Source organism: Pongo pygmaeus, chromosome 5, assembly GCF_028885625.2.
Source record: "Pongo pygmaeus isolate AG05252 chromosome 5, NHGRI_mPonPyg2-v2.0_pri, whole genome shotgun sequence".
Lineage (NCBI taxonomy): Eukaryota > Metazoa > Chordata > Mammalia > Primates > Hominidae > Pongo > Pongo pygmaeus.
Window position 1 is genome coordinate 129,773,942 of NC_072378.2, and position 24,479 is coordinate 129,798,420.

The following is a 24,479-nucleotide window of genomic DNA, read 5'->3' on the forward strand; positions in this document are numbered from 1 at the left end:
CACACAAATCAGCTCCACTGGAGCCAGCAGGCTTTGGAGGTTTTTATCTCATTCAGGTTCCAAAGCAGTTATGGCAGCTGCTTAGCTGTCACAGATACAGAGTGTGGCAGCAGCTGCAGGACCTACTGAGCCTATTAAGTGCATATCCTGTCCCTGTCACCCTTCCCAAGATTTGCAAGGTCCCTGCAGAGTGGCTTTCTGAGGGAACAGAATCAAGGGAGGGGAGGAAAATGACTGCTGCCCTGAGACTGGCCACCTTTCTACAAATCTACCAGAGCGCTTGCCCACAGCCCTGGGCCAGGGAATTGGCTTTACTCATGCACAAACTGATGACTTTCTTTAGAATGCTGCAATACTTTATACTTACTTTATTAGGAAAGTCATCTGTATTTTTCATCAAAATATTGTATGACAACTCAGAGAGATAATTAGTTTAGAAGGACAATTAGAGAAAAAGGAAACAGAAGCCTAGAGACTTCAGGGGTTCAGACCTCCAAGCCAGCAATCCATTTATCAGACTGAAGACATAGAAAAGAACTGGAAATCCAATTTGATGAGGCCTCAAAACACAGAGGATACTTTTAAATGCAACGAGTATGAATATGTAGCAGTAGTTCAGCCAAGCCAATACCATCCTGCTGTGAAAGACCTACATTTACTAATTATCCTCTTGTGGAAAACATTTAGATAAGTAATAAAGATTTCTTACCTTCTAAGTAAATAACAAAGCTTTCCTCAGTTTTTATTATTATTATTATTATGTAGAGGATTAGGCTGTAGGATGAATTGATACAAAGCATTCATGCAGAATGGCTACTGAGATGTTTAGAAACCATGATTGAGACAAATGAGGGATCAATATTTGGACAAACTGAGAACTTTTACTAATCTAATAGCCAGATATTGTAGTCATGGTCTCTGAGGAGAAATGCAAACCGAATGCTCTCATTTGAATCGTAGAATGCTTTAGAATCCTGGTTTCACATGTCTTGTAGATTAGATGTTGGGCCCTTTGACAAACTTTCATCCTTTTCATTGTGGAAAGGACTTTTTAAAAGATTTAAACTTTAGCCGGGCGTGGTGGCTCACGCCTGTAATCCCAGCACTTTGGGAGGCCAAGGCAGGTGGATCATGAGGTCAGGAGTTCGAGACCAGCCTGGCCAATGTGGTGAAATCCCGTCTCTACTAAAAATGCAAAAACATTAGCCAGACCTGGTGGTGGGTGACTGTAATCACAGCTATTCTGGAGGCTGAGGCAGGAGAATTGCTTAAACCAGGGGGACAGAGGTTTCAGTGAGCTGAGATCGCAGCACTACACTCCAGCCTGGGCAACAGAGCAAGACTCCATCTCGGAAAAAAACAAAACAAAACAAAAACATTTAAACTTTAAGGAATTTCAATAAGTAACTGCAGATTTGAGAAATTAGTTGACCAAAATCACTCAAAATGTGTTATTTTGTTGAGAAAGAATTCTGGAATTCCCAAATGCATTACACTGTTGTACCGCTATGTCCTTTTAACAGGTTCTTCTTCAAGAGGGGCATTTTATTATGCCAACTTCACAGCTGTTGACCGTCAATCCAACTTTATTTGATTAAGCTCAGTATATAGCACATCACTGGAAACTAGTCATTTAGTTAATTGGCCATATAAACAAACAGTTTTGCCATTCATTGTTAATTACAGGATCATATATTAGACATATTAGTGTGTAGTCACTGAACTCTGTGCCAAAACAAGAATACATTTGCTACCATAACGGCTCATTCGGCACTCTACGGTTAAAATGCAATCTACTCTTTAAGCAAGTGCCACATTAAACGGATTAACCAGAGATCGCAAGTGACCATGAGAACTTCACCCAGAAAAATTTTTAATGCTTTATATGCCTATTCTATGGCATGATTTGTGTCACATACTAGACAAAGATGATTTGTTTTAATTGTTCTGAATGTATGTAAGATCTGTAATAACAACCTTTCATCACAGATGAGAAAATATTAACTAACTTGCCCAAAATCATATACTACAAATAACAGGACCAGGTATTAAATGAGATATATTTGACTTAAATACCTCCATCTATGCACAGCCAATAGATTATTCTTATGTTTTTGTGTGACCATAAAGGTTTATATTACTAAATGTTGATTATGATGTATGATTATTAATTTGGAGATATTTGCATTATCCCAACACTTTTCAGACTATGCATGTCAATCATCATTTCTTTTCCTAAAATTCTGGACAAAATGATAGCTTTAATACCGCCTCACGAAATAATTGGATTTTTACCAAATTAGGGGTCAAGCTTCTCAAGAAGCTCCTTCTCCCTTGTCCTCTGCCTCTCTTTACTCCTTCTCCCTCATTCTCTCTCCCTTCCACCCCTTCATCTGGAAAAATCTCCCTTCAGTCACTTTGGTATCTAATTTCTTGGCACTCCAGTGACCTCTGCCTCCTATATCTGCTTTGTCCTCTGATCCTTCTCCTGGCGTCCGCCTTGGTGGCCAGCAGTTCTTACTGGACAAAAACATCAAACCCTAAGAGCCTGAAGTAGTTACTTAAGCAAACAGGACAATCAACTGAACTGAGTTTTTCTTCTGGGAAAGCTTTCTTCACATAGGTACAGAAATAGGCTAAAGGTCAAGAAGTAGGGTGAGATATTTTAGGAGTCATTTGGGGTTTCCAGAATGAGATAAAGATTTTAACACTGAAACCTAAATATTTTCTTTCTTAACATCCAAAGTATGTTCAAACAGAAAAAAGATTAGATTCTATTTATTATGTAAATTACAAACATCAGGACACTTATTTCTCTTAATATCTTCTTCCACATATGCAATCCAATTGATATGGTTTTAAAAAAAAATCTTAAACCCACATTCCAAACAAATAAGAAATAGGGTATAAGTAATCAAGTAATTATGAAACTCTAAGAATCAGCCATTGAAACTGTAAAAAAAAAAAAATAAAGCCGACCTATTACAATACTAAAGTAATACAAAGTTTAATGTACCTTTTTGCACATAGTAGGCCTCAGTAAAAAGCTGTTAAATAAATACTTTTTAAAAATGGAAAACACACCAGAATCATAATGGACATATTGGCAATGTCCTTCTCAATAAAAACTAAATAAATTATCTAGATTTGATGTTCCTAAAAGGTAAAATAGGAGCAGGATTTAGCTATAGTTTTCTAGCAATGCCCTTATTAAGTAATACAGCCTCAGGGCAATCCCTTAATTAATATTTTCTGCTGTTTGAAGTAGGTATTTTTATCTCCATTTTATAAATGAATGAAATGGACCTGAGCATGATTAAATAACTTGCCCAAGGTCACACAGCTAGTAAGCTTCCACACTAGTACTTAATTCCAGTATGTTCTTCCTGAAAGCCCACACTCATTCTCCATCACCACCCTGTGAACTCGTTTAAAAAAAAAAAAGGGTTACTATGATGGTCCTTGTGGCAGAACCACACTACAGAGAGAGGCTACACCAGAAAGAGGAAGGCCTCTAGCTTTTTAAAATTCTAATCAAGAACAGAGATTTACTTTCCTTGGACAATCTTTAATAGAGGCTTATATCCCTCATTAAAACCCTTAGGAGCCCTGTGATACCATGTTGCTAAGAGGCTGCTTTCAGCTAAAGGCGAAAAAGAGTGTAGGGGAGGGGCTTCTCAGTGAGTCACACATACCCGGAAGTGAGTGGTTTTTCTGAAATTCTCGTCTCAGAAAACCACCGACACTCTTAGCAAGGAAGCTGAACCTCCTGGGTTTTGCCAACACATTTTTCCATAGTTTGGTAAAGAAAGAAACCTCGAAAGTATGTCAATTCCCCCTATTTTCTCTTTGAAACTAAATTTTACCGGTCTCTTCTTCACCCCCTTAACAGTGACATTTTGAGCCACAGCGAAATCCATTTTTTGTCCCTTTCTCTTACTTTTGAATTATCTTACTTGTAAAGTGCCAATTCAGAGCATCTTTACCCTGGCTTATTGTTTTTTCCAGTTCTACATGTGGTTTTTCTTCTTTATAAAATCAAGTAAGAGGGCACTTTAGGACTGAGTTTCCACCCAAGTACTTCGGTTTTCTCTCCAGATATGAAGTAAGTTTTCAGTAATCCATTCATGATCCCCGGGCTAGTGACTAATGCTTATGACTAATAGCACCATGATGACTGTTAAGACCGAAACTCAAAACTTGCTTCCGGAACAAAAGAGAAAATGCCTTTGGTCATTTTCATCAGAACTCTTTGTCTCCTTCTGATTCTTGGCCCAGGGATCCAAGGATTGTTGTAAATAAGTAGCATGAGGTTCTCAATTAGCAGTGTGTGAGTTATCTCTCATAAGCAAATTAGGGAAATTAATGAAACAGCCACTAAGGAAAATCATTGCAAGAAACAATTAGCAGGGTGTCCTTGCCTGCCTCTTCTATTCAAAAGCCATCAGCTACATTCTTTATAAAATGTGCTTTAAGTGTTTGCTGTTGATTCCTGCAATCTAAGCTCTCAGGAGCATGGTTTGTTCCCTAGCAAGAAGATAATAGCCAGCACAACCCAAGAAAAACCCCATGCTATGCTAAACCCGCCGATCCTTATACAGTTAGACATTACTGCACACTGCAGAAGCCTCAGTTCTCACAGGCTCGTGTGTTGGGCTGCACAGCGCTGTTGTCAGCTCTACCAGAGGCAAATGTTGCAGTGCGCCATGACCTGGTTTCAGTAAACTTTCAGGAAGAGTGAACGAGGGAGTCATGGGATGAGGTCCTGAGAACAGCGTTTGCTTAGTGTAGAATTCCTAACCATCCAATTTTGGCTCCCTTAAAAGCTATGATTGAGAGGGGTGAAGGGTGGCAGGAAAGAATTTGATTTCCAACTGTATTGAATGAGATGGGATTTATACTTGTTTATTTTTAATATTTATCAGCATCTTTACAGTTCAAGTCGATGAAAACAGAAGATACATGCAAAACCTGACAGTTGAACAACCTATTGAAGTTAAAAAGCTTTTCATTGGGGGTGCTCCGCCTGAATTTCAACCTTCCCCACTCAGAAATATTCCTCCTTTTGAAGGCTGTGTATGGAATCTTGTTATTAACTCTGTGTAAGTGGATCTCCTCACTACTACTACTAATTTTTTATTTTTATTTTTATTTCTTGGTATCGGGGTCCCAATGCATCTTCATTGTCTACAGCTATGCAAGGGAGAAGGGAAACAACGAGGATCTTCAATTTAGACTGAGAAAAGCACACTAATGGACTTAAAAAGGCATGCGGGGGATCGGGCTTAATTGTAAGGAAGCAAAAAAATGAAAAAAAAATCTTATTTTATTACATTCTATTAGCCCCATGGACTTTGCAAGGCCTGTATCCTTCAAAAACGCTGACATTGGTCGCTGTGCCCATCAGAAACTCCGTGAAGATGAAGATGGAGCAGCTCCAGCTGAAATAGTTATCCAGCCTGAGCCAGTTCCCACGCCAGCCTTTCCTACGCCCACCGCAGTTCTGACACATGTAAGTGTTTATATTATCCCCATTGCTTTCTAATTTTTACCCAGTATTCTGAGTCATTTCAGAAGGAAGATTATTCAGGATATCTAGTATGCTCTGATATTAGAATTGAAAGAAATATAACCTGTCTGTCAAAACCTATTCTTACATCTTCGTTGAATGACTTACCTGTATTTCCTCCTTCAATTTTGTTTACAAAACAGTACATTTTCAGTTGAAATGTTGGAAAACACAGAAATATCCAGAATCACAAATAAAAGACACCTATAATACCATGACAGAGGCAACCATGTTGGTTTTCAGGCCCTTTTATCTGCACAGTAGATGTCCTACCTTGTATACAATTTGGTGTCCTGTTTTTAGAAACTAGTAATACACCACTAAAACTGTTTCTAGGCCAGGCGCAGTGGCTCACGCCTGTAATCCTAGCACTTTGGGAGGCCAAGGCAGGCAGATTGCCTGAGCTCAGGAGTTCGAGACCAGCCTGGGCAACCATGGTGAAACCCCATCTCTTCTAAAATACAAAAAAATAGCCTGGCATGGCAGTGTGTGCCTGTAGTCCCAGCCACTCAGGAGGCTGAGGCAGGAGAATCGCTTGAACCCGGGAGGCGGAGGTTGCAGTGAGCTGAGATCACGCCACTGTACTCCAGCCTGGGCAACAGAGTGAGACTCTGTCTCCAAAAAATAAAAATAAATAAATAAATAAAAACTGTATCTAAACATCATATAAATGTGTATGTCTAATATGATTTTATGTTAAGTATATATACACAAAGAGACACACAACTATTTTATAGTATTGGAGGTCATATAGCCTTGATTAGAGCATCGGCTCAAGTCAGACTGCTGGTGTTCAAATCCCAGCACTGTAACCAACCATCTGTGTGAATTTGGGAAAGCTACCTATCCAATCTATTTCTCAGTTTCCCATCTAAGTACTAACCAGGCCCAACCCTGCTTAGCTTTCGTGATCAGAAAAGATCGGATGCTTTCAGGGTGGTTTGGCCGTAGACTATTTCTGTTTCCTTATCTGTCAAATGAGGATATTAACAGCACAGACATCAAAGACTTTGTATCAGAGTTTTAAAAGATAATGTTTGTTAAATGACTCACATATACTGAACGTTTAATAAATGGCATAAGTACTATATAGTAATGATAATAATGAGTACTTTCACCAGCCCAGGGCTAAACAATTTTCATTCAATATTATATGTAATTCTCATAACGGCTCTGTAAAATATAGTCTTTCTACTTTTAGTCAAGTTAATAAGAATTAGCTATCTTAAGCAACCAACCCACTCACACCACTAGTAAAAGTCAGAGTAAGAATTTTATTCTAGCGAGTCAGACTCCAGAGTCTGACTCCTTGTCTCTGGAACACTCTGCCTTTCCCATTTATTCTACTTTTAATAGACCATGGTAGGCTATTGAGAGTGTTTCCACCTTTTCACTATTAGAAACTATACTCTGATGAGCTCCTCTATGCATCAAACTTTTTCATTATTTCCAGTGATTCTTAAAATAGATAAGTAGTTAGGAAATTATAAGGCCAAAAGATGAATACGTCTAAGGTGTTCAATACACATACCTGAATTGTTTCTTCCACAGGCTATGCTAATTTACATTCTTATCACTGATACAACAAAGATGGTCACGGTCACTACACTCTTTACAGCTCATGTGTTGTGGTTCTATTCCATACCAGTAATGGGCGGGAAATGTTGTCTTGAGTTCAGATCTTGAAAACTCTTGAATATCTCATTCTCTTCCTTAGTGTCCACGATGGAATTGGTTGAGCAATGTGCTCCTTGCACTAGAAATAGTTATTCAATGAGAGGCCAAATAACCATCATTCAAGAAAACTGGTTATTTACTCCAAGCATCCTTTCATCCTTTGTAAAATAGGGATATTTCATCTATCTTGCCTACAACATAGAGTTATTATGAAAAATCAAGTGGGATAATGTATGTGGAAGTTATTTGAAAACTGGAAAAAGCATACCCACATAGACACTCTGAAGAATCCCTGCATTTAGTGAATAACTACTATGTGTCCAGTACTCTGCCAGGCATTTCATATCTGTTATTTCATTTGATTCCCACCCTATTAATTGTTTTATTTACATTTATTTATATTGCTGGAAGTATTATATTTCACAAAGGAAAATACCTAAGATCACACAACTAGCAAGTGGAAAGCTGTCAGTCATGTGGGGGTTAGTTCCAGGAGTTGATTTCATCCTAAAGCATTCCTGAGATCTGCCACATGGATTTCAGAATGTTTCCTCAGCTCTTTCATAATTCAGCCACAGGCTAGATCTTTGCTTAGCAAAGGTAAGGTTAATGATCCTCCTGTTCACCCTTATATACCTGAAAATCATATGTTTCTCAGACTCATAAATGCGTTTTCAGTTGAAGAATTAGAAAACATCATGAGTTGAATAAACTTTTTTGACCTTGGATCCTAATGTCCACTTATAAAAATGTTTCTAAGAGAAAACAGAGCCTAATTTCTAAATGACTAATTTAAAATTATAAACTAAAATTGGCAAGAGCCCTAAAGATCATCTGGTCCAATCACCATCTTAATGCCTGGGTTCCTTTTATATGATACTTACAGCCTTTGCTTGAACATTTCATTGACAAGATTTTCCAGTGTTATGACAAGGCAGGCTCGAGTTGTTAGAAAGCCATTGGTTACATTAAGTTAAAACTGAGTCCCTAAAACTTCTATGTAATGATTGTTATTTCTATAGGCAAACACATTACATTTATGTGTCCTCTGTCTAACATCCCTTCAAGAATTTGAAAATAGCTAAGTCTTCTCCTTCCCTAGGCTAACCATTTCCCTAGCTTAGGTATTCTTTGTATTATCTCATTTCTAATTGCTATCCCTTCCATGATCAGTATTCTTAAATTTAAAATATTCCCTTCATAATATGGCACCTACTGCTCAAAAGGAAGTCACCAGCTCAGGGGAAAGTGTGACCCCTCCCTCCCTTAAATGTTACCATATTTCTATTAATGCACCTAAGAATGTTTTAATGTTTTTAATAGATATATCATGCTACTAATTCCAAATCGGGTACCATATTCAATCAAGCAGAACCTCATGGACCTTCTTATCTACCACTAGAACATCCTCCAGGCAGGTCTCTCAGCCTGTGCTGGTTTGGATTTTTAGGGATAACCCTGCCAGCCTCCATGGATCACCTTACTTTTCTAAGTACTTACACAAACTTCATTTTATAGGGCCTCTCAAGCACATTTTTCTGTGGTATTTAGAGATCACACTTTTTCCTTTTTTCTCAAAATAAAGATACTTGCCCATCTGGGAATGGAGATTTTTACTCATTTAAGGTTCTTTTTTTTTTTTTTTTATAACCTTCTGTTCTAATTTCGATTTCCATTTCCTCTCAGCAGTGTATGTTTTAACTTTTCCGAAAACAGAGCATTCCACTTAGTAGATGAGACAGAAGCAAAAAGTTGAGTAGCACTCCAAATTGGTTGGTTTAGAAAGAATCACAGAACATTAGAGCTAGAAGACACCCTAAAGATTCCAACTCTTAACTTGCACATGAGGAAAGAAAGCCCTCAAACTTACAGCATGGCCCAGGGGGTTACACACATGAGCGATAGTTGGCACTAAAACCCAGATATCTAAATTCCAACTGCTATTTCCCCTTCTTTTTTTTTGAGATGGAGTTTCACTCTTGTTGCCCAGGCTGGAGTGTAATGTCACAATCTTCGTTTCACTGCAACCTCTACCTCCTGGGTTCAAGCAATTCTCCTGCTTCAGCCTCCCAAGTAGCTGCGATTACGGGCATGCACCACCACTCCTGGCTAATTTTGTATTTTTAGTAGAGACAGGATTTCTCCATGTTGGTCAGGCTGGTCTCGAACTCCCAACTTCAGGCGATCTGCCCACCTCAGCCTCCCAAAGTGCTGGGATTACAGGCATGAGACACTGCGCCTGGCCTATTTCCCCTTCTTTTGCACATTATAATTAGTTATGACTGTGTGGTCAGAATTAGATTTTTTAGAACTTTCCATCTCTATTAATTGTATTATATTTTAGAGTTCAGATCATGGAGCCACACATATCTTCTGTTTTAATTTGATTCCTTTCTTATGTTCTTTTTGTGTGTGTAGGGGGGAAAGGGTGTCTTCTTTGTCAAGGTTACTAAAAGTTAAAAGTTTTACAATTTATTTTATAACAAATATTTATTAAGCACCTACTAAGTGCAAAGATGAATACGATACTATCATTGCTAGTCAGAGAAAAAGGGGGAGAGTTGCTTTTTCTGCCATAGCCCTCCCACTTTTATTCCATGAATTCTGGCAGGTTACTTGTCCTTTCTAAATGTAAAATAATTAACAGACAAATAAGGATAATAATATCTTCCTTCTAGGATTACTGTTATGAGGGAATAAGTTATACATTTTATGCAAAGCACCCAGCACCATGCCTGGCTCAAAGTAACATTCCACCTCTTTGTTTATTCTTTTGTTAGTTTAACTTCTGTGTTTCTTTAACTTAATTATTCTAGTTAGTTTAACTTTTCACATTTTTAGGGTGGGTGGCAGGTGCTGGAAAAAAGGGATGTGGTGAGTATTCAATTTTTAAGCAATTCCAAACCCTTTTATTGGTTTGATATGTAATGATATATACATTGTAATGATGTGGTTATTAAATAAGTCCTCTATAATTTTCAGTTCTCACCATTTTCCATTTTTGTATCGGAATTTAGATTCTTTATTTTTTTTTCTTGCTCTGTCGCCCAGGCTGGTGTGCAGTGGCGCAATCATGGCTCACTGCAGCCTCAACCTCCCAGGCTCAGGCGATCCCCATGCCTCAGCCTCCTGAGTAGCTGGGACTACAGGTGCATTCCACCATGCCCGGCTAATTTTTGTATTTTTAATAGAGATGGGATTTCGCCATGTTGGCCAGACTGGTCTCGAACTCTTGGGAAGTGATCCACCTGCCTCAGCCTGCCAAAGTGTTGAGATTACAGGCATAAGCCACCACGCCTGGCCCAGAATTTAGCTTTTTAAGAGTTATTTAAGAACTGAGACTTAAAAGTTAACTCCTGAAGTGAGAACTGCCTACTTATGAGCTCCATATTTGTGCTAGCACAGTTGACAGAAAAGATCTCCTATTCTCAGTGCCCTTCTTTTTCTTCTTTACACCCTTCACACCCAATCCTGCCAGCAACTTACAGCACGAGGACAACATTAACTGTACTACAGGGCAATGTAAGGGTGTCTTGAGAAAGCCCTGCCCTGTGAAATGGATTATGTCAATCTTATGATTAATTCATGTTGAACACGCTAGATTAAAGAGCATTTCATGCATATTATCTCATTTGATATTATGGTAGCTTGTCTTCTCTTTATACTTCTGTCTTATTCTTTAGCCCATTGAGAGCTAGAGAAAACATTTCTACATGTTCTATTTGTGGATATTTTTCATGGAGGATGGCAGGAGGTAGAGGTAGATAAGAGGCTGAACTTCAAGTATTACAGAAATTTGTTGACATGTGGAAACGTGACAAGTTCTCTGCAAGTATGTGCACTGTTTAGACCAAGTCTTTTTAACAAGGATAGCCTGTGTGGATTTGTAGATAATGAGCTGGCTGCATTCTTTTACTTGAATTTTATTGAAGAGTTCAGCTGTAAACCTCACAGTTTAAAATGTGAAAACTAAGAAAAACAATACAAGTAGCCATGGAGAATTCTTGTACTGATGAGCTCTCTTTGGGATTTGGGGAAAAGAAGTGAGCAGAGAAGGAAAGAATAGAGGAAAGGAAAGTGATTTGCCTAGCAGCTTTAGTGCTACACCTTTAAGAGCTAAGTACAGTCAAGGCCAAAGGATAAACTGATTGGATACTGATATGTATTTAAAGAGAAAACATACATTTTCCACTTATCAAGGAATCCCTGTTTAGACATTAATGTATAAATATTACTGTAAATGCCCAAGACCCACCAAAAGAGCTTAAGTAAGTGCAGTGTTAACAATAATTCAGTTTCTCAATAAACATCTTGAGTAGGGCTTTTATATTTTATAAGATTAAAGTCAGTGCTATAAAAAGTATCTTCCACTTATTCATCCATAAAGAAAATCATGACAAATAAGCATCAGATGTGATTTTAGCCCACATTTATTAGAGAAATTATTGACTCATGAAAGAAGAAAATTATGCAATTTCTATGATGATTCATTGTTTGGTGCTTTCAAGAACAAACATGCCAGTTTTGATAAATGTAATATAAATCTCTGCTCAGGACCTAGGAAATTCAAGAGATGCTTATCAACGAATCATACGCACTCCTGAATCTAAGAACTCATTTCCAAATGTCAGCCACCAATCTGCAGTTAGAAAAGACTGTTGCTTTATTCTGACCTGAAGTTAAATGAGTGACAGTGTGAGGGTGAAAACGTTTTGGCCCCGTTACTCATTTGGTGCACTATCTACTTCCTTAAACAAGGCTTTGGGAAGCATGGCTTCCTCCATAATTATTCCCAACCACATCACTGCTCTAATCAACAGGTGCACCACCACGCAAGACTCCCCACCCAAGTCCTGTCTGCCTACAACTTGTAACCTGCCAAGCAAAGGCAAATGAAAAACAAGCATATCTGTCCTCCTTTCATACCCCATTTTCCCCATTATCTATTTCTAGTACTTTAAAAAGTCCCCACAAGGTGGCAGAATTGTAACACGTTGAGATTGATGAGCCTCTACTGAGACCGTGAATTTTTTTTTTAATTATTATTATTGTTGCTTTAACACATTTGAGAGATTAGTGTGTCCAAAACAACACAGGTAAAGCATCACATCCATAGAGATGAGGACGCCTTCAAGTATACACTAGCTTAGAAAAGGATGATTCATCTTGCAATGACCATTCTTTAAAAGTTCCTTAAAATTACCTCATTAGATCTTTTCTCTTACCCTTTTTTCTTAGCTTAGATTTCAGTGGCAAGCAGTGTTGAAAACATCCTTAGTGGCAAGATCATTTTATTTCTGAGCAAAGCACAGGGCAGTTTCTATTCCATCTCACTTGTTCCCCCTTTAAAATGCTAGAAGGAAAAAAGAAGCTTGAGCAGCTGGATGAGCAGCTCCACCCACTGTGGGACGTGAGGCAGAAGGAAGAGAAGAGGAAGCAACACCGGGCAAAGCAATAAACTGGTGCTGCCCTGAACCCATCATGTTTTTTTCTTTTTGAGACAGGTTCTTGCTCTACTGTCCAGGCTGGAGTGCAGTGATGCAATCATAGCTCACTCTGACCTTGAACTCCTAGGATCAAGCGATTCTCCTGCCTTAGCCTCCCAAGTAGCTGGGGCTTTCAGCGTGCAACAACATGCCCGGCTAGTTTTTTATTTTTTTAATTTTTTTGTTGTTGTTGTTCTTTTGGAGAGACAGGGGGGCAGGGGTCCTCACTTTGTTGCCCAGGCTGGTCTCAAACTACTAGCCTCAAGCGATCTTCCTGCCTCAGCTTTCCAAATGTTGGGATTACAAACATGAGCCACCACGCCCATCCCTTACACCCATGAGACTTGGTTTCAGTTTACCCAAGGAAAAGTGATGCAAGGAAGACATCCCTTAACCAAGGAAGGGGGAGATCGAGATTTGTACAAAACACTATCAAATTAGAGGGTGGGGAATTTTTGTCCCATTTAAATCCTAAGGTACATATTTTTAAAAACCCTGTTACACCAGCACTTCTCAGTCCTTTTCCAACTGCCAGTTTAATAAAGGAAGGTGATAGAAGTTTTATTAAAACAATATCCATCCTGTTGCAAATCAATGATAGTAAACATCACCTTGGATGTCCTTAAAAACAAAGGACTATACACCATAATGGCTTTAAACTTTGAGGTTACATGTTAGAGTGATCAGTTTGGTACAACTCTTTTCCGTAACATTGGCTCATCTGAGAACACCATTTTATTAAGCACTGCTTCTGCCTGCTTCTTGAGGGCTGCCCGTTGCAGAAATAGAGGATCTAAAACAGGAGGTGTTCTTCTTCCTAAATTTCAAGTGGATGTAACCTGTAAAGATTCTTAAAAGAACTTTGACAAAGTCCCTGTCCTTTTCTGGTCAAAGGTTTTTTTCTAAAATGGCTTGACCAGTGCCTTGTCCATCTAGAACATCTCATAGTATACGACGAAACAACAAAATAAAAACAAACCAAAAAACTGCTGCTTAGCTCAGGACCAGTTTTGGATACACCTGTCCAGTCTACCAGCAATCAAAAAGTTCCCCATAACATACAGCTGCTACCAGGAGTGTACAACTGCCACCTTGAAAATTGTTTAAATTTTAATAGAGAAGTTATATTGACATTTACATATAGTAATTAGACGAGTGATTGTAACCGCAATAATATGGACATAACCCACTGGTGGTTCTCTTTTAAGCTACATGTAAGTGTTTCCTAATTCCTCAGCATCCATTCACGTTTTTTAATCCCTCAATTTTCAGAGCTCAGGGTGTAAAGATGTTTCAGTGAAATTCTGCCCCCAGTGGACTCACAGTAGATAGGATTATCTTAGTGATTTCTGAGGAAGACTGCAGGCTGCGTGTGTTTATCGAGATGGTCCTCTGTCCGGGAAATATCGTGAGAGGCTGATAAAAGATCCCAATTCTATTAATAGAAGTATTCATGACTGAGATCTTAAGCTACCGAGGCCTCTCAATTCGGGCTCTTTTTGCAGGCAGCGTAATAAGAAAGGTGCCACATGCTGACTCTAAAAGAGGCCATTCAGCTGTGCGAATGAATAGCATTTTCCTGTCCTACCCGTGGGGTTTTGCATAGCTGTGTGAATTTTGGCCACAGTCTGCTCTTTATAACTGACCATCTCCTGGGAAGCAAGAAGGGAAATACTTCCACGAAGACCAATTTTATAGCATTTCAAAACACTTTAAGCCTTTTACCTGCTGTGGCAGAGAGCTTCGTTTGACTAAGATCAAGAGAAAAGAGAACAAGGCTTTTCCTCATCAAGTAAAAATTTCCTGTGTGCTGATGAGTCATCTCTGAGGTACACTCTTTGGGAAGAACACTGTGCATCAAAAGCCTGCCTTGGGCTGCTTGAGAACCTCTGCTGAGTCAGCACTCACTGGGGCAGTGGCCCAGCCAGAGCTATTAAGTGCAGATCTTAAAAACAGATGTGTTGGTGAGAGTGTGCAGGTTATTTTCTCATGTACTGCATGTTCTAAAAGACGTCATAAGCAGCCTGTATATCGACCTATCTTGTGAAAATAGAGAACAGGGAAAGGAATTGTGGCTTTGGTAATTTAAGGAGCCTTGATTATTTATGGAGCTGTGTGTTATGGTAGCCAAATGTGATCTACTTAGCCAGGACTGCTGTATGCTTTGCAAGGCCCAGTGCAAAACCGAAAATGCAGGGCCCCTCACTTGAAATTATTAAGAATTTCAAGATGGTGACAGCAGAGCATTAAACCATGTGACTGCACAGCCCCGCACCTAGCTCTCCCCCTCAGCACCCTAGGAAGCTGATCTTTGAACAGTGGCAGTTGAAATGGTGTATGGTGGGTTACATTTTTAAAATGTGCTGGGTTGCCTAGCAACTGGCAAGGGCCTGAATGGGCTGACGTGCAGGTTTAGATACACCATCTTGAAAGTCTAAATTCATGGAAACCTTCTAGTGGACTGATAATTTTCAGGAAAAAGTAATATAGTGGGAGATGGAAATGGGGAGGGCAAGAAAAAACACATTTTTCTACTCTTATAACCCAAGTGGCTAGCTTGTCATTTTCCCTGTTCGATCTTCTGAGAATAGAACTCTTCATACGTGAAGGAAAAATGAAAGGGAAATTCCAGTTTTCTCAGAAATATAAATAAATCTTTAGAGGATAATGAAACTATGAGTTAATCAATAAATATGTCTGAGCACATTCCTTTAGCAATTCAAGGGTGTGATATAAGAAAACTGATTCACACTCACTGAGCACTCGATAATAAGTACTTGCTATGCAGTAGACTACAGAGATGAATAATGTATAGTTTTTATTCTTAAAGAATTATGCTAATATGTAAGAAACAATTAGACAGCATCATTACCTTTTTAAAGAACAGTCCATAATCTCCTGTCTTTCTCTCCTGGGTATTTTACAGGGTCCTTGTGCTGCAGAATCAGAACCAGCTCTTTTGATAGGGAGCAAGCAGTTCGGGCTTTCAAGAAACAGTCACATTGCAATTGCATTTGATGACACCAAAGTTAAAAACCGGTATGTATCATCCTGAGACACTGGGAAAGAACCGATAAATGAAGAACTGAGTATTCGTGTTTAATCAAGTTGAATCTACTGCACTTATTAATTAATGAAGTTAGCTTTTCTTTTAATTCACTGAGTACAATAGAGAATAGAATTTTATTTGTCTGAGCCTGAGGAGCCCAATTTAGGAAATCAGTAGCCCGGTAAATTCCTCATCTCTGAGAAGGTTTTACTCTCCTTTATGAAAATGCAGCCACGATCTGATACTGCTCTATTTTAGCATGAGAATGCTGTTATTTTTCTGTTTGACTTTGCATGCTTGTGTTTCAGTCTCACAATTGAGTTGGAAGTAAGAACCGAAGCTGAATCCGGCTTGCTTTTTTACATGGCTCGCATCAATCATGCTGATTTTGCAACAGTTCAGCTGAGAAATGGATTGCCCTACTTCAGCTATGACTTGGGGAGTGGGGACACCCACACCATGATCCCCACCAAAATCAATGATGGCCAGTGGCACAAGGTAATAGTCCCCTGGATATTGGCAGTACCCTAAGGGAATTACTGAGTGGCAGCCATCAGCATTCTCCTGGTGCCAGTATATTTTGCCAGGGCAGACACTGACTCCGGCAGAAGCTAAAAATAAAATGAGTGCCATATACAACTACCACAATCTTGGAAAATGTGTTCAGACCTGTGTAGGTTTACATTTGACCGCTGACATGCCTCATCATGGTTCCATCACTGCTATATGGCTGTGGATCTCAAACATCTACCCATAAACTGAGGCCAGGTGGCTGAAGACATTTCCACTGCTCTAAGTGAGAAACGTAGAACAACAGAGTGTATTCACCATCAAGCTCGATGTATTCAATTTTAAGGAATAATATTTATTCTGAGATTATATTACAGCATTTTTATGGTGGCTAAAAGGCCTTTCTATTATGAAATAGTATTTGCCAAAAGCAAAAGTTGGCAACACTAAAATGGGTCCCAAGACTCCCCACCTAACCACACAGTGGTCTGTGAAAACCAGGAATCCAGGAATCTCTGGTTGATCGTGTTTAAAGGGCTCTAAGGTATCATTACTACTGACAGTTATTTGGAACTACTTTAAAAACGTTGGCCTTACACCCAGAAACTGGTACTATTATGGGCACAGAAGGCTCGTTTGCCAGCTTACTGTCCTCTTTGGCATGACTACAAATAGATAATATACTGCCTGATTAAAACAAAATCTCAACATTTGTCTCTGCACCTGTGATAGCCTATTAAAGTAAAGCTTCCCTAGGTAGACCAATAAAATTTTTAATTTTCGGAGTATGATATTATTAGATGTTAGATTTGGTTAATGTTAACATACTTTAACTTGTCATATTCTAGAAAGCCAAAGAACCTTAAAAAACGCAAAGCCAACCAATTTGTTATCATGGAAATAAGAAAAGGAATCTTCGTTTTTGCTGGGAGCTTATGACTAGCAAATACAGATCCAAATGAAGGAGCTCTCATTAAGATTTCTTCCATATCTAGCTAATAGAATAATAAATATGACATTTGAGAAAAAGACATATTGTTGAACCACAATGAGGCTGGGATTAAGAAAGGGAACTTAAATACTATAATTAGTCAAATTAATAACGGATTTTATTTTTGATGGTTTTTAAAAATTACTTCCCAAACCAGAATAGATATGTGTAAAATGAAGTGTTAAATTACTCTAATCCTGACCCAGACTCGTTTTTAAACCATCGTGGTACTTTAGCATTTCACAGGCTTTCACGCTCTTTTACCTAAATTCAGACTCAAGGTTTTTATACTCCAGCCAGTCTTTACACCCCTTATTTCATTCTGTCTCAGAAGATAATTCACTCCACCGCCCTAATTTCAGCCTCAGTCAGTTCTCTATCTTCCTCCCCCACTTTGTACTAATCAGGTTCTGCAGAAAGAAGTGCAGCTTATTTGTGCCGCTCCTTCTTTAATTCTGCACGAGAAGGGCCTGTTAGGCAAAGGGATGCAGCATATCTGAAATCGTGTTGGGAGCCCAGGCTCTTTGCTCAATCAAACTAATGCACTTTTAAAACTGTACATGAATTTTGCTGCCCACTTAATTCATGAAAGTGCTATTCGTCTGCAGGGTTCCTTACAACATTCCTCCCTCTCCACACATATCCACACTTGGCAACCTACCGAGGAGACTTCAACCTAAAACTGACCCAGGAAAATTTGGTATTTTTTTGGTGATAGTACTCATGGAAAAGACAGAATTTGAGATATTCTGTAAAATGGGTTTAACTTTCCCATATATAATGGGCTTAGCACATACTAAGCACTGTGTAAATTGTTTCAATTCTTCTTGGTAACATCGTTAAAGTCCTTATGTCTTATACTCTGCATATTTGAAATTTGTTCAGGATTGGCATTAATGACTCCTTTCTTTTTTGTAGATTAAGATAATGAGAAGTAAGCAAGAAGGAATTCTTTATGTAGATGGGGCCTCCAACAGAACCATCAGTCCCAAAAAAGCTGACATCCTGGATGTCGTGGGAATGCTGTATGTTGGTGGGTTACCCATCAACTACACTACCCGAAGAATTGGTCCAGTAAATATCTGATTTCTTTTTTATTACCTAAATATATGGATGATTCATTTATTGATATATTTTGACTTATTAGGTCACATGGGCCCATGAAAACTGATAGGTGAGTAGGAAGTCATCTTTTCTGATAAGGGACAGAAGGGTTTTTTGTTTGTTTGTTTGTTTGTTTGTTTTGAGACAGAGTCTCGCTCTGTCGCCCAGGCTGGAGTGCAGTGGTCCGATCTTGGCTCACTGCAAGCTCTCCCTCCCGGGTTCACGCCATTCTTCTGCCTCAGCCTCCCTAATAGCTGGGACTACAGGCACCTACCACCACGCCTGGCTGATTTTTTGTACTTTTAATAGAGATGGGGTGTACTTTTAATAGAGATGGGGTTTCACCGTGTTAGCCGGGATGGTCTCGATCTCCTGACCTCAGGATCCGCCTGCCTCAGCCTCCCAAAGTGCTGGGATTACAGGTGTGAGCCACCGCACCCAGCCGACAGAAGGATTTTTAGATAGATTAGATTATGAGAGACAATGCCACGGAACACTGAGTGGGGAACCTGGAGCCAGACTGTCTTGGTTTGAATACCTATTTAACTATTGACTAGCTGTGTGTTTTGGAGCAAGTTAATCTTTTTTTAACAAAGATTTCTCTTTTGCAAAATAGGGTAATGATAATACTAAACAAAAAGGATTGCATAAAGATTAAATGAGGTAATTTATTTAAAGTGATTGGGTTAGGTGTGGTGGCTCACACCTGTAATCCCAGCACTTTGGGAGGCCAAGGCAGGCAGATCACTTGAGACCAGGAGTTCAAGACGAGCCTGGCCAACATAGCAAAACCCTGTCTCTACTAAAAATACAAAAAATTAGCCAGGTGTGGTAGTGTGCGTCTGTAGTCCCAGCTACTTCGGGGGCTGAGGCATGAGAATCACTTGAACCCGAGGGGCAGAGGTTGCAGTCAGCTGTAATAGCACCACTGTATTCCAGCCTGGGCAACAGAGTGAGACCCTGTCTCAAAAAAAATAAAATAAAATAAATAAATAAATAAAAATAAAGTGATTAGAAGAGTAGCAGGCATATAAAAAGCACTGAAAGATGAAAATGATGGTATGTATTCATGGTGTTTCAGGCATAGAGATTTAGCAAATATTGAGAGATGCAGTAGTTACAGTTATCCAATTTTGGATTCAGAATTTAAAGCCCTCACAGTTTTGTAAATCAATATTCACAAAATAATTTTTTATCAGACCGTGTATCCTAGTTTGCTTTGGAAAGTGTTACTCTGAGAGAAGCACGGGGGATTGATTGGTGCTTTTAGAGAACACACTAGATACAAATGTGATACATTTCTATACTCAAATTAGAACACATGATAATGTAGATTTGTTCATTCATCAAAGACAATCACCCATTATAGTTGTAATTCTCAGTATTTGGCTTCTCTTGTGGATGATCAGTATTACTTTCCTTTCATAGCTATTGGATATGCTTTTTAGGTCTATCAAAAACAAGTCTCTGAAGTGACACTGGTACAAGCAATTCACTTGAATTTCTAAAAACAGATAAAATATGATGGACCAGAGTGTGATTGAGTTACTTTTAAATTTCTTGAACCCCCAATGTGTCATGCAAACTTTCAAGTTTTATGCATATTTGCATTTTCTTAGGGGAGGGTCTGCTGCTTTCATTAGCTATTCTAAAGGAAGAAGCACTGAACCAAACCTAATTACCTTTACAAATAGAAATTGAACATAGACTATGACAAAATGGGTATATAGTAAGGTTAATGAACTATTAATAGAAACATAAAATCAGGAACATAAGAGACCAGTTAAAACTTATGATACCAACATGGGGCCCATAGCTCTGTCAAATCAATGAAGACATAGTGTGCAGTATTTAGACTATGAGAACAGTCATATTCCAGGATAGATACATCCAAGTTGAGAAGCACAACACAGGATTTTCTGCATCCATGCCAGGCAGCCTGGTGGTTAACAGAGAACCCAGGCAGCTTTGGGGGATGTCCTATCTTAAGACAACTGGCCAATAACTACACACATAGAGCACCCCACAAATGACTGTATTCTACATAAAGGCAAAGTTCTGCTAAAACCTGACATTTGTTTCTTCTGATCTGAATGTTTAGGTGACCTATAGCATTGATGGCTGCATCAGGAATCTCCACATGGCAGAGGCCCCTGCCGATCTGGAACAGCCCACCTCCAGCTTCCATGTTGGGACATGTTTTGCAAATGCTCAGAGGGGAACATATTTTGACGGAACCGGTTTTGCCAAAGCAGGTAAGGCTCTTTCATTTCCTTCCTGTTGATTATTAACTAGATACAAATACTAACTTCTTGCTAGTACCAAATAATAAAAGTTCCTAGAGTCCTAAACTAGTATCCTTTATTTAAGCCAAAAAGAAACTTATGGAAGTAATTTCAAAAATGCCTCTTAAAAATTCATGTATCCGATCCTGATAAGAATTAATAGAAGAGATAAAGTAAAAGGTCTATTTAGAGAATTTATTCCATCTCCTTCACTGGAGATTAAGAACAGCAAAATAAATAATTTTGCAAGAACACTCATATGTTTATACTATGTTGTTTTTCTACCTTCCAGTTTCTGGAGATAAGATATGATTTTTTTCTTCTTTTCAATTCCCTGCAAGGCTGTATTTCATAATCTCCTCCCCATCAACACACACCCATACACAATGCACACCCGTGTCCATTTCTTGTTGATGGTGACAATGACTGGCATCTTTCCTGGCTTTCTCCACTCCGTTTCCAATGAACATTTCCAGTATGGTTTTATATCACTGGTCATGAAGGTACAGTTAGGAAAAAGAAATAGGAAATAACCTCTACATAATAATTTTTTATCCTCTAATTTTTAATTTTTGTGGGTACAGAGTGGGTGTATATATTTATGGGTGACCTGAGATATTTTGATGTAGGTATGCAATGCATAATAATCATATCAGGGTAAATGGGGTATCCATCACCTCAAACATGTATCCTTTATGTTTCAAACAATCAGATTATACTCTTCTAGTTATTTTTAAATGTACTTTTTTTTTTTTTTTTTACTGTAGTTACCCTTGTGCTAGCGAATACTAAATCTTATTCAAACTATTTTTGTATCATTAACCATCTCTACTCCTCCGTGCCACCAACCTTCCCAACCTCTGGTAACTATCCTTCTACTTTCTATCTCCATGAGTTCAATTGCTTTAATTTTTAGCTCCCACAGATAAGCGAGAACATGTGATGTTTGCCTTTGTGTGCCTGGCTTATTTCACTTAACATAATGACCTCAAGAACCACCCATGTTGTTGCAGATGACAGGATCTCATTCTTTTTTATGGCTTATTCATATCCATTATGTATATGTACCACATTTTCTTTATCCATTCATCTGCTGATGGACACTTAGGTGGCTTCCAAATCTATTGTAAATAGTGCTGCAATAAACATGGGAGTGCAGATATCTCTTCGATATTCTTTTGGGTATGTATCTAAGAGTGGAATTGATGGATCATATGGTAGCTCTATTTTTGGTGTTTTGAGGAACCTCCAAACTGTTCTACATAGCAGTTGCACTAGTTTACCTTCCCACCAACAGTGTACAAGGGTTCCCTTTCCTCCACATTCTCTTCAGCATTTGTTATTGCCTGTCTTTTGGATAAAAGTCATTTTAACTTGGGTGCGATGATAGCTCATTGTAGTTTTGATTTGCATTTCTCTGATGTTCAGTGATGATGAGCACCTTTTCATATACCTGTTTGCCATCTGAATATCTTCTTTTGAGAAATGTCTATCCAAATCTTGTACCCATTTTTAAATAGGATTATTAGATTTTTTTTCCTATAGAATTGTTTGAATTCCTTTTATATTCTGGTTATTAATCCCTTCTCAGATGGGTAGTTTGCAAATATTTTATCCCATTCTGTGGGTTGTCACTTCACTTTGTTGATTGTTTACTTTGCTGTGCAGAAGCTTTTTAACTTGATGTGATCGCATTTGTCTATTTTTACTTTGGTTGCCTGTGCTTGTGGGTATTACTCAGGAAGTCTTTGCCCATTTCAATGTCCTGGAGAATTTCCCCAGTGTTTTATTGGAATAGTTTCATAGTTGGATCTCTTAGATTCAAGTCTCTAATCCACTTTGATTTGATTTTTGTATATGGCAAGAGATAGGGATCTAGTTTCATTCTTCTGCATATGAATATCCAGTTTTCCCTGCACCATTTATTGAAGAGACTGTCCTTTCCCTAATGTATGTTCTTAGAACCTTTATGGAAAATGAGTTCACTGTAGATGTATGGATTTATTTCTGGCTTCTCTATTCTGTTCCACTGGTCTATGTGCCTGTTTTCATGCCAGTACTATGCCGTTTGGGTTACTATAGTTCTGTGGTATAATTTGAAGTCTGGTAATGTAATTCTTCCAATTTTGTTCTTTTTGCATAGGATAGCTGTGGCTATTCTGGGTTTCATATGAATTTTAGGAATTTTTTCTATTTCTATGAAGAATCTCATTGGTATTTTAATAGGGATTATATTAAATCTGCAGATTGCTCTGGGTAGTATGGACATCTTAACAATATTGATTCTTCCAATCCATTAACATGGAATATCTTATTTTTGTGCCCTCTTGAATTTCTTGCATCATTGTTTTATAGTTTTTATTGTACTTTCCTCTAAGATCTGGAACACGACAAGGATGCCCACTCTCACCACTGTTATTCAACATAGTATTGGAAGTCCTAGCTAGAGCAGTCAGACAAGAGAAAAAAGTAAACGGCATCCAAGGAAGAAGTCAAATTATCCTTGTTTGCAAATGATATGATTTTGTATTTGGAAAAGCCTAAAGACCCCACCAGAAAGCCATTAGGACTGATAAATTCAGTAAAGCTGCAGGATACAAAGTCAACATACAAAAATCAGTAACATTTCTATATGCCAACAGCAAACAATCAGAAAAAGAAATCAAGAAAGTAATCCCATTTACAATAGCTACAGATAAAATAAAATACTAAGGAATTAACCAAAGAAGTGAAAGATCTCTACAATGAAAACTGCATAATAATTTTTTAAATCTGCAATTAATATACTTTAAGATAGAATATTCAGTCCCGTGGTATCATAGAAATATGTGTATGTTCATTAGAAATAAACTAATAAGCACATAATATGTGGAGATTATGATGGGAAACAGAGAAATAAGTAACATAGTTCTTTCTATCAAGAATATATTATCAACTGGTAAGAAATTGAAAGAAGGCAAGTAAAAATAATTAAAGACAAAAAACCACAGTTCTGTAGATACTGAGAAAAAAAGATTAATTTTGTTTGGGGAAATCAGGAAACGTTTCATGGAGGAATCAACATTTAAGCAAGGCTTCAGGTGATTTTAACACTCCCATACGAAGTAGTGGGTGATAGAAGAGTAGGACCCTCCACCAAAATACAGGTACGAAACCCCACCTACACGGAAGCAGAAAACAGAAAAACACAGGATATGTTCAATATTGAAACATTACAAGTTATGCTGAACCCCAAATTCCATGTGCTATGAAAGTCTAAAAGCTTCCCCCAATATTTCTGCAAATTCACAGATGGCTGGCATTCTCATAGTCAAATTTTATGACAAGTTTCAGCTTCAGCTTTTGCACTTAATGGATTGACTTGCCATCCTGCCTGGGCTCTTATAATTCTGGATCAAACCAAACCAGAAAATTACTCACTTCCTCTGTTTCTAACGGCCCTTGCCATCCCCTGAACATACAGTGTAATACAATTTACATAAGACTTGGGTGGTCAGAAGAGATCACTTCACTGGAAAACATACAATTCATCTTAACCTTTGACATCTTTGTTCTTAAAAGTTTTCCAGCGACCCAATCACTGGGGCTTTTTATTGGCCTCTTCATTCCTTCTGTCCTCAGCCAAACTTCCTCATGTCATTCCTCTCTTCTCCTTACTTCTCCCTTTTTGTTTTATTTTGCAGAACAATTCAGCTTCTTCCACCCTTTACTTTATTTTTTTATTTATTTACAGAAGGGGTGTCACTATGTTGCCGAGGCGCAACTGGCTAGCTTTTATTCATAAAATCTGCTATAAACCCACCTTTGC

The 24,479-nt window shown here is 38.4% G+C and overlaps 1 protein-coding gene across 2 annotated transcripts in view; it reads left to right on the top strand.

Annotated features, from left to right (window-relative positions):
- LAMA2 (laminin subunit alpha 2) overlaps positions 1-24,479 on the top strand; it is a 648,749-nt gene that overhangs the window by 619,173 nt on the left and 5,097 nt on the right. For both annotated transcript variants that reach the window (XM_054490395.2, XM_054490396.2), the window contains 6 exons: positions 4,926-5,102; positions 5,344-5,512; positions 15,659-15,771; positions 16,090-16,279; positions 18,201-18,356; positions 20,488-20,641. In XM_054490395.2, coding sequence (XP_054346370.2) covers positions 4,926-5,102; positions 5,344-5,512; positions 15,659-15,771; positions 16,090-16,279; positions 18,201-18,356; positions 20,488-20,641 — 959 coding nt within the window. The remainder of the gene's footprint in view (positions 1-4,925; positions 5,103-5,343; positions 5,513-15,658; positions 15,772-16,089; positions 16,280-18,200; positions 18,357-20,487; positions 20,642-24,479) is intronic.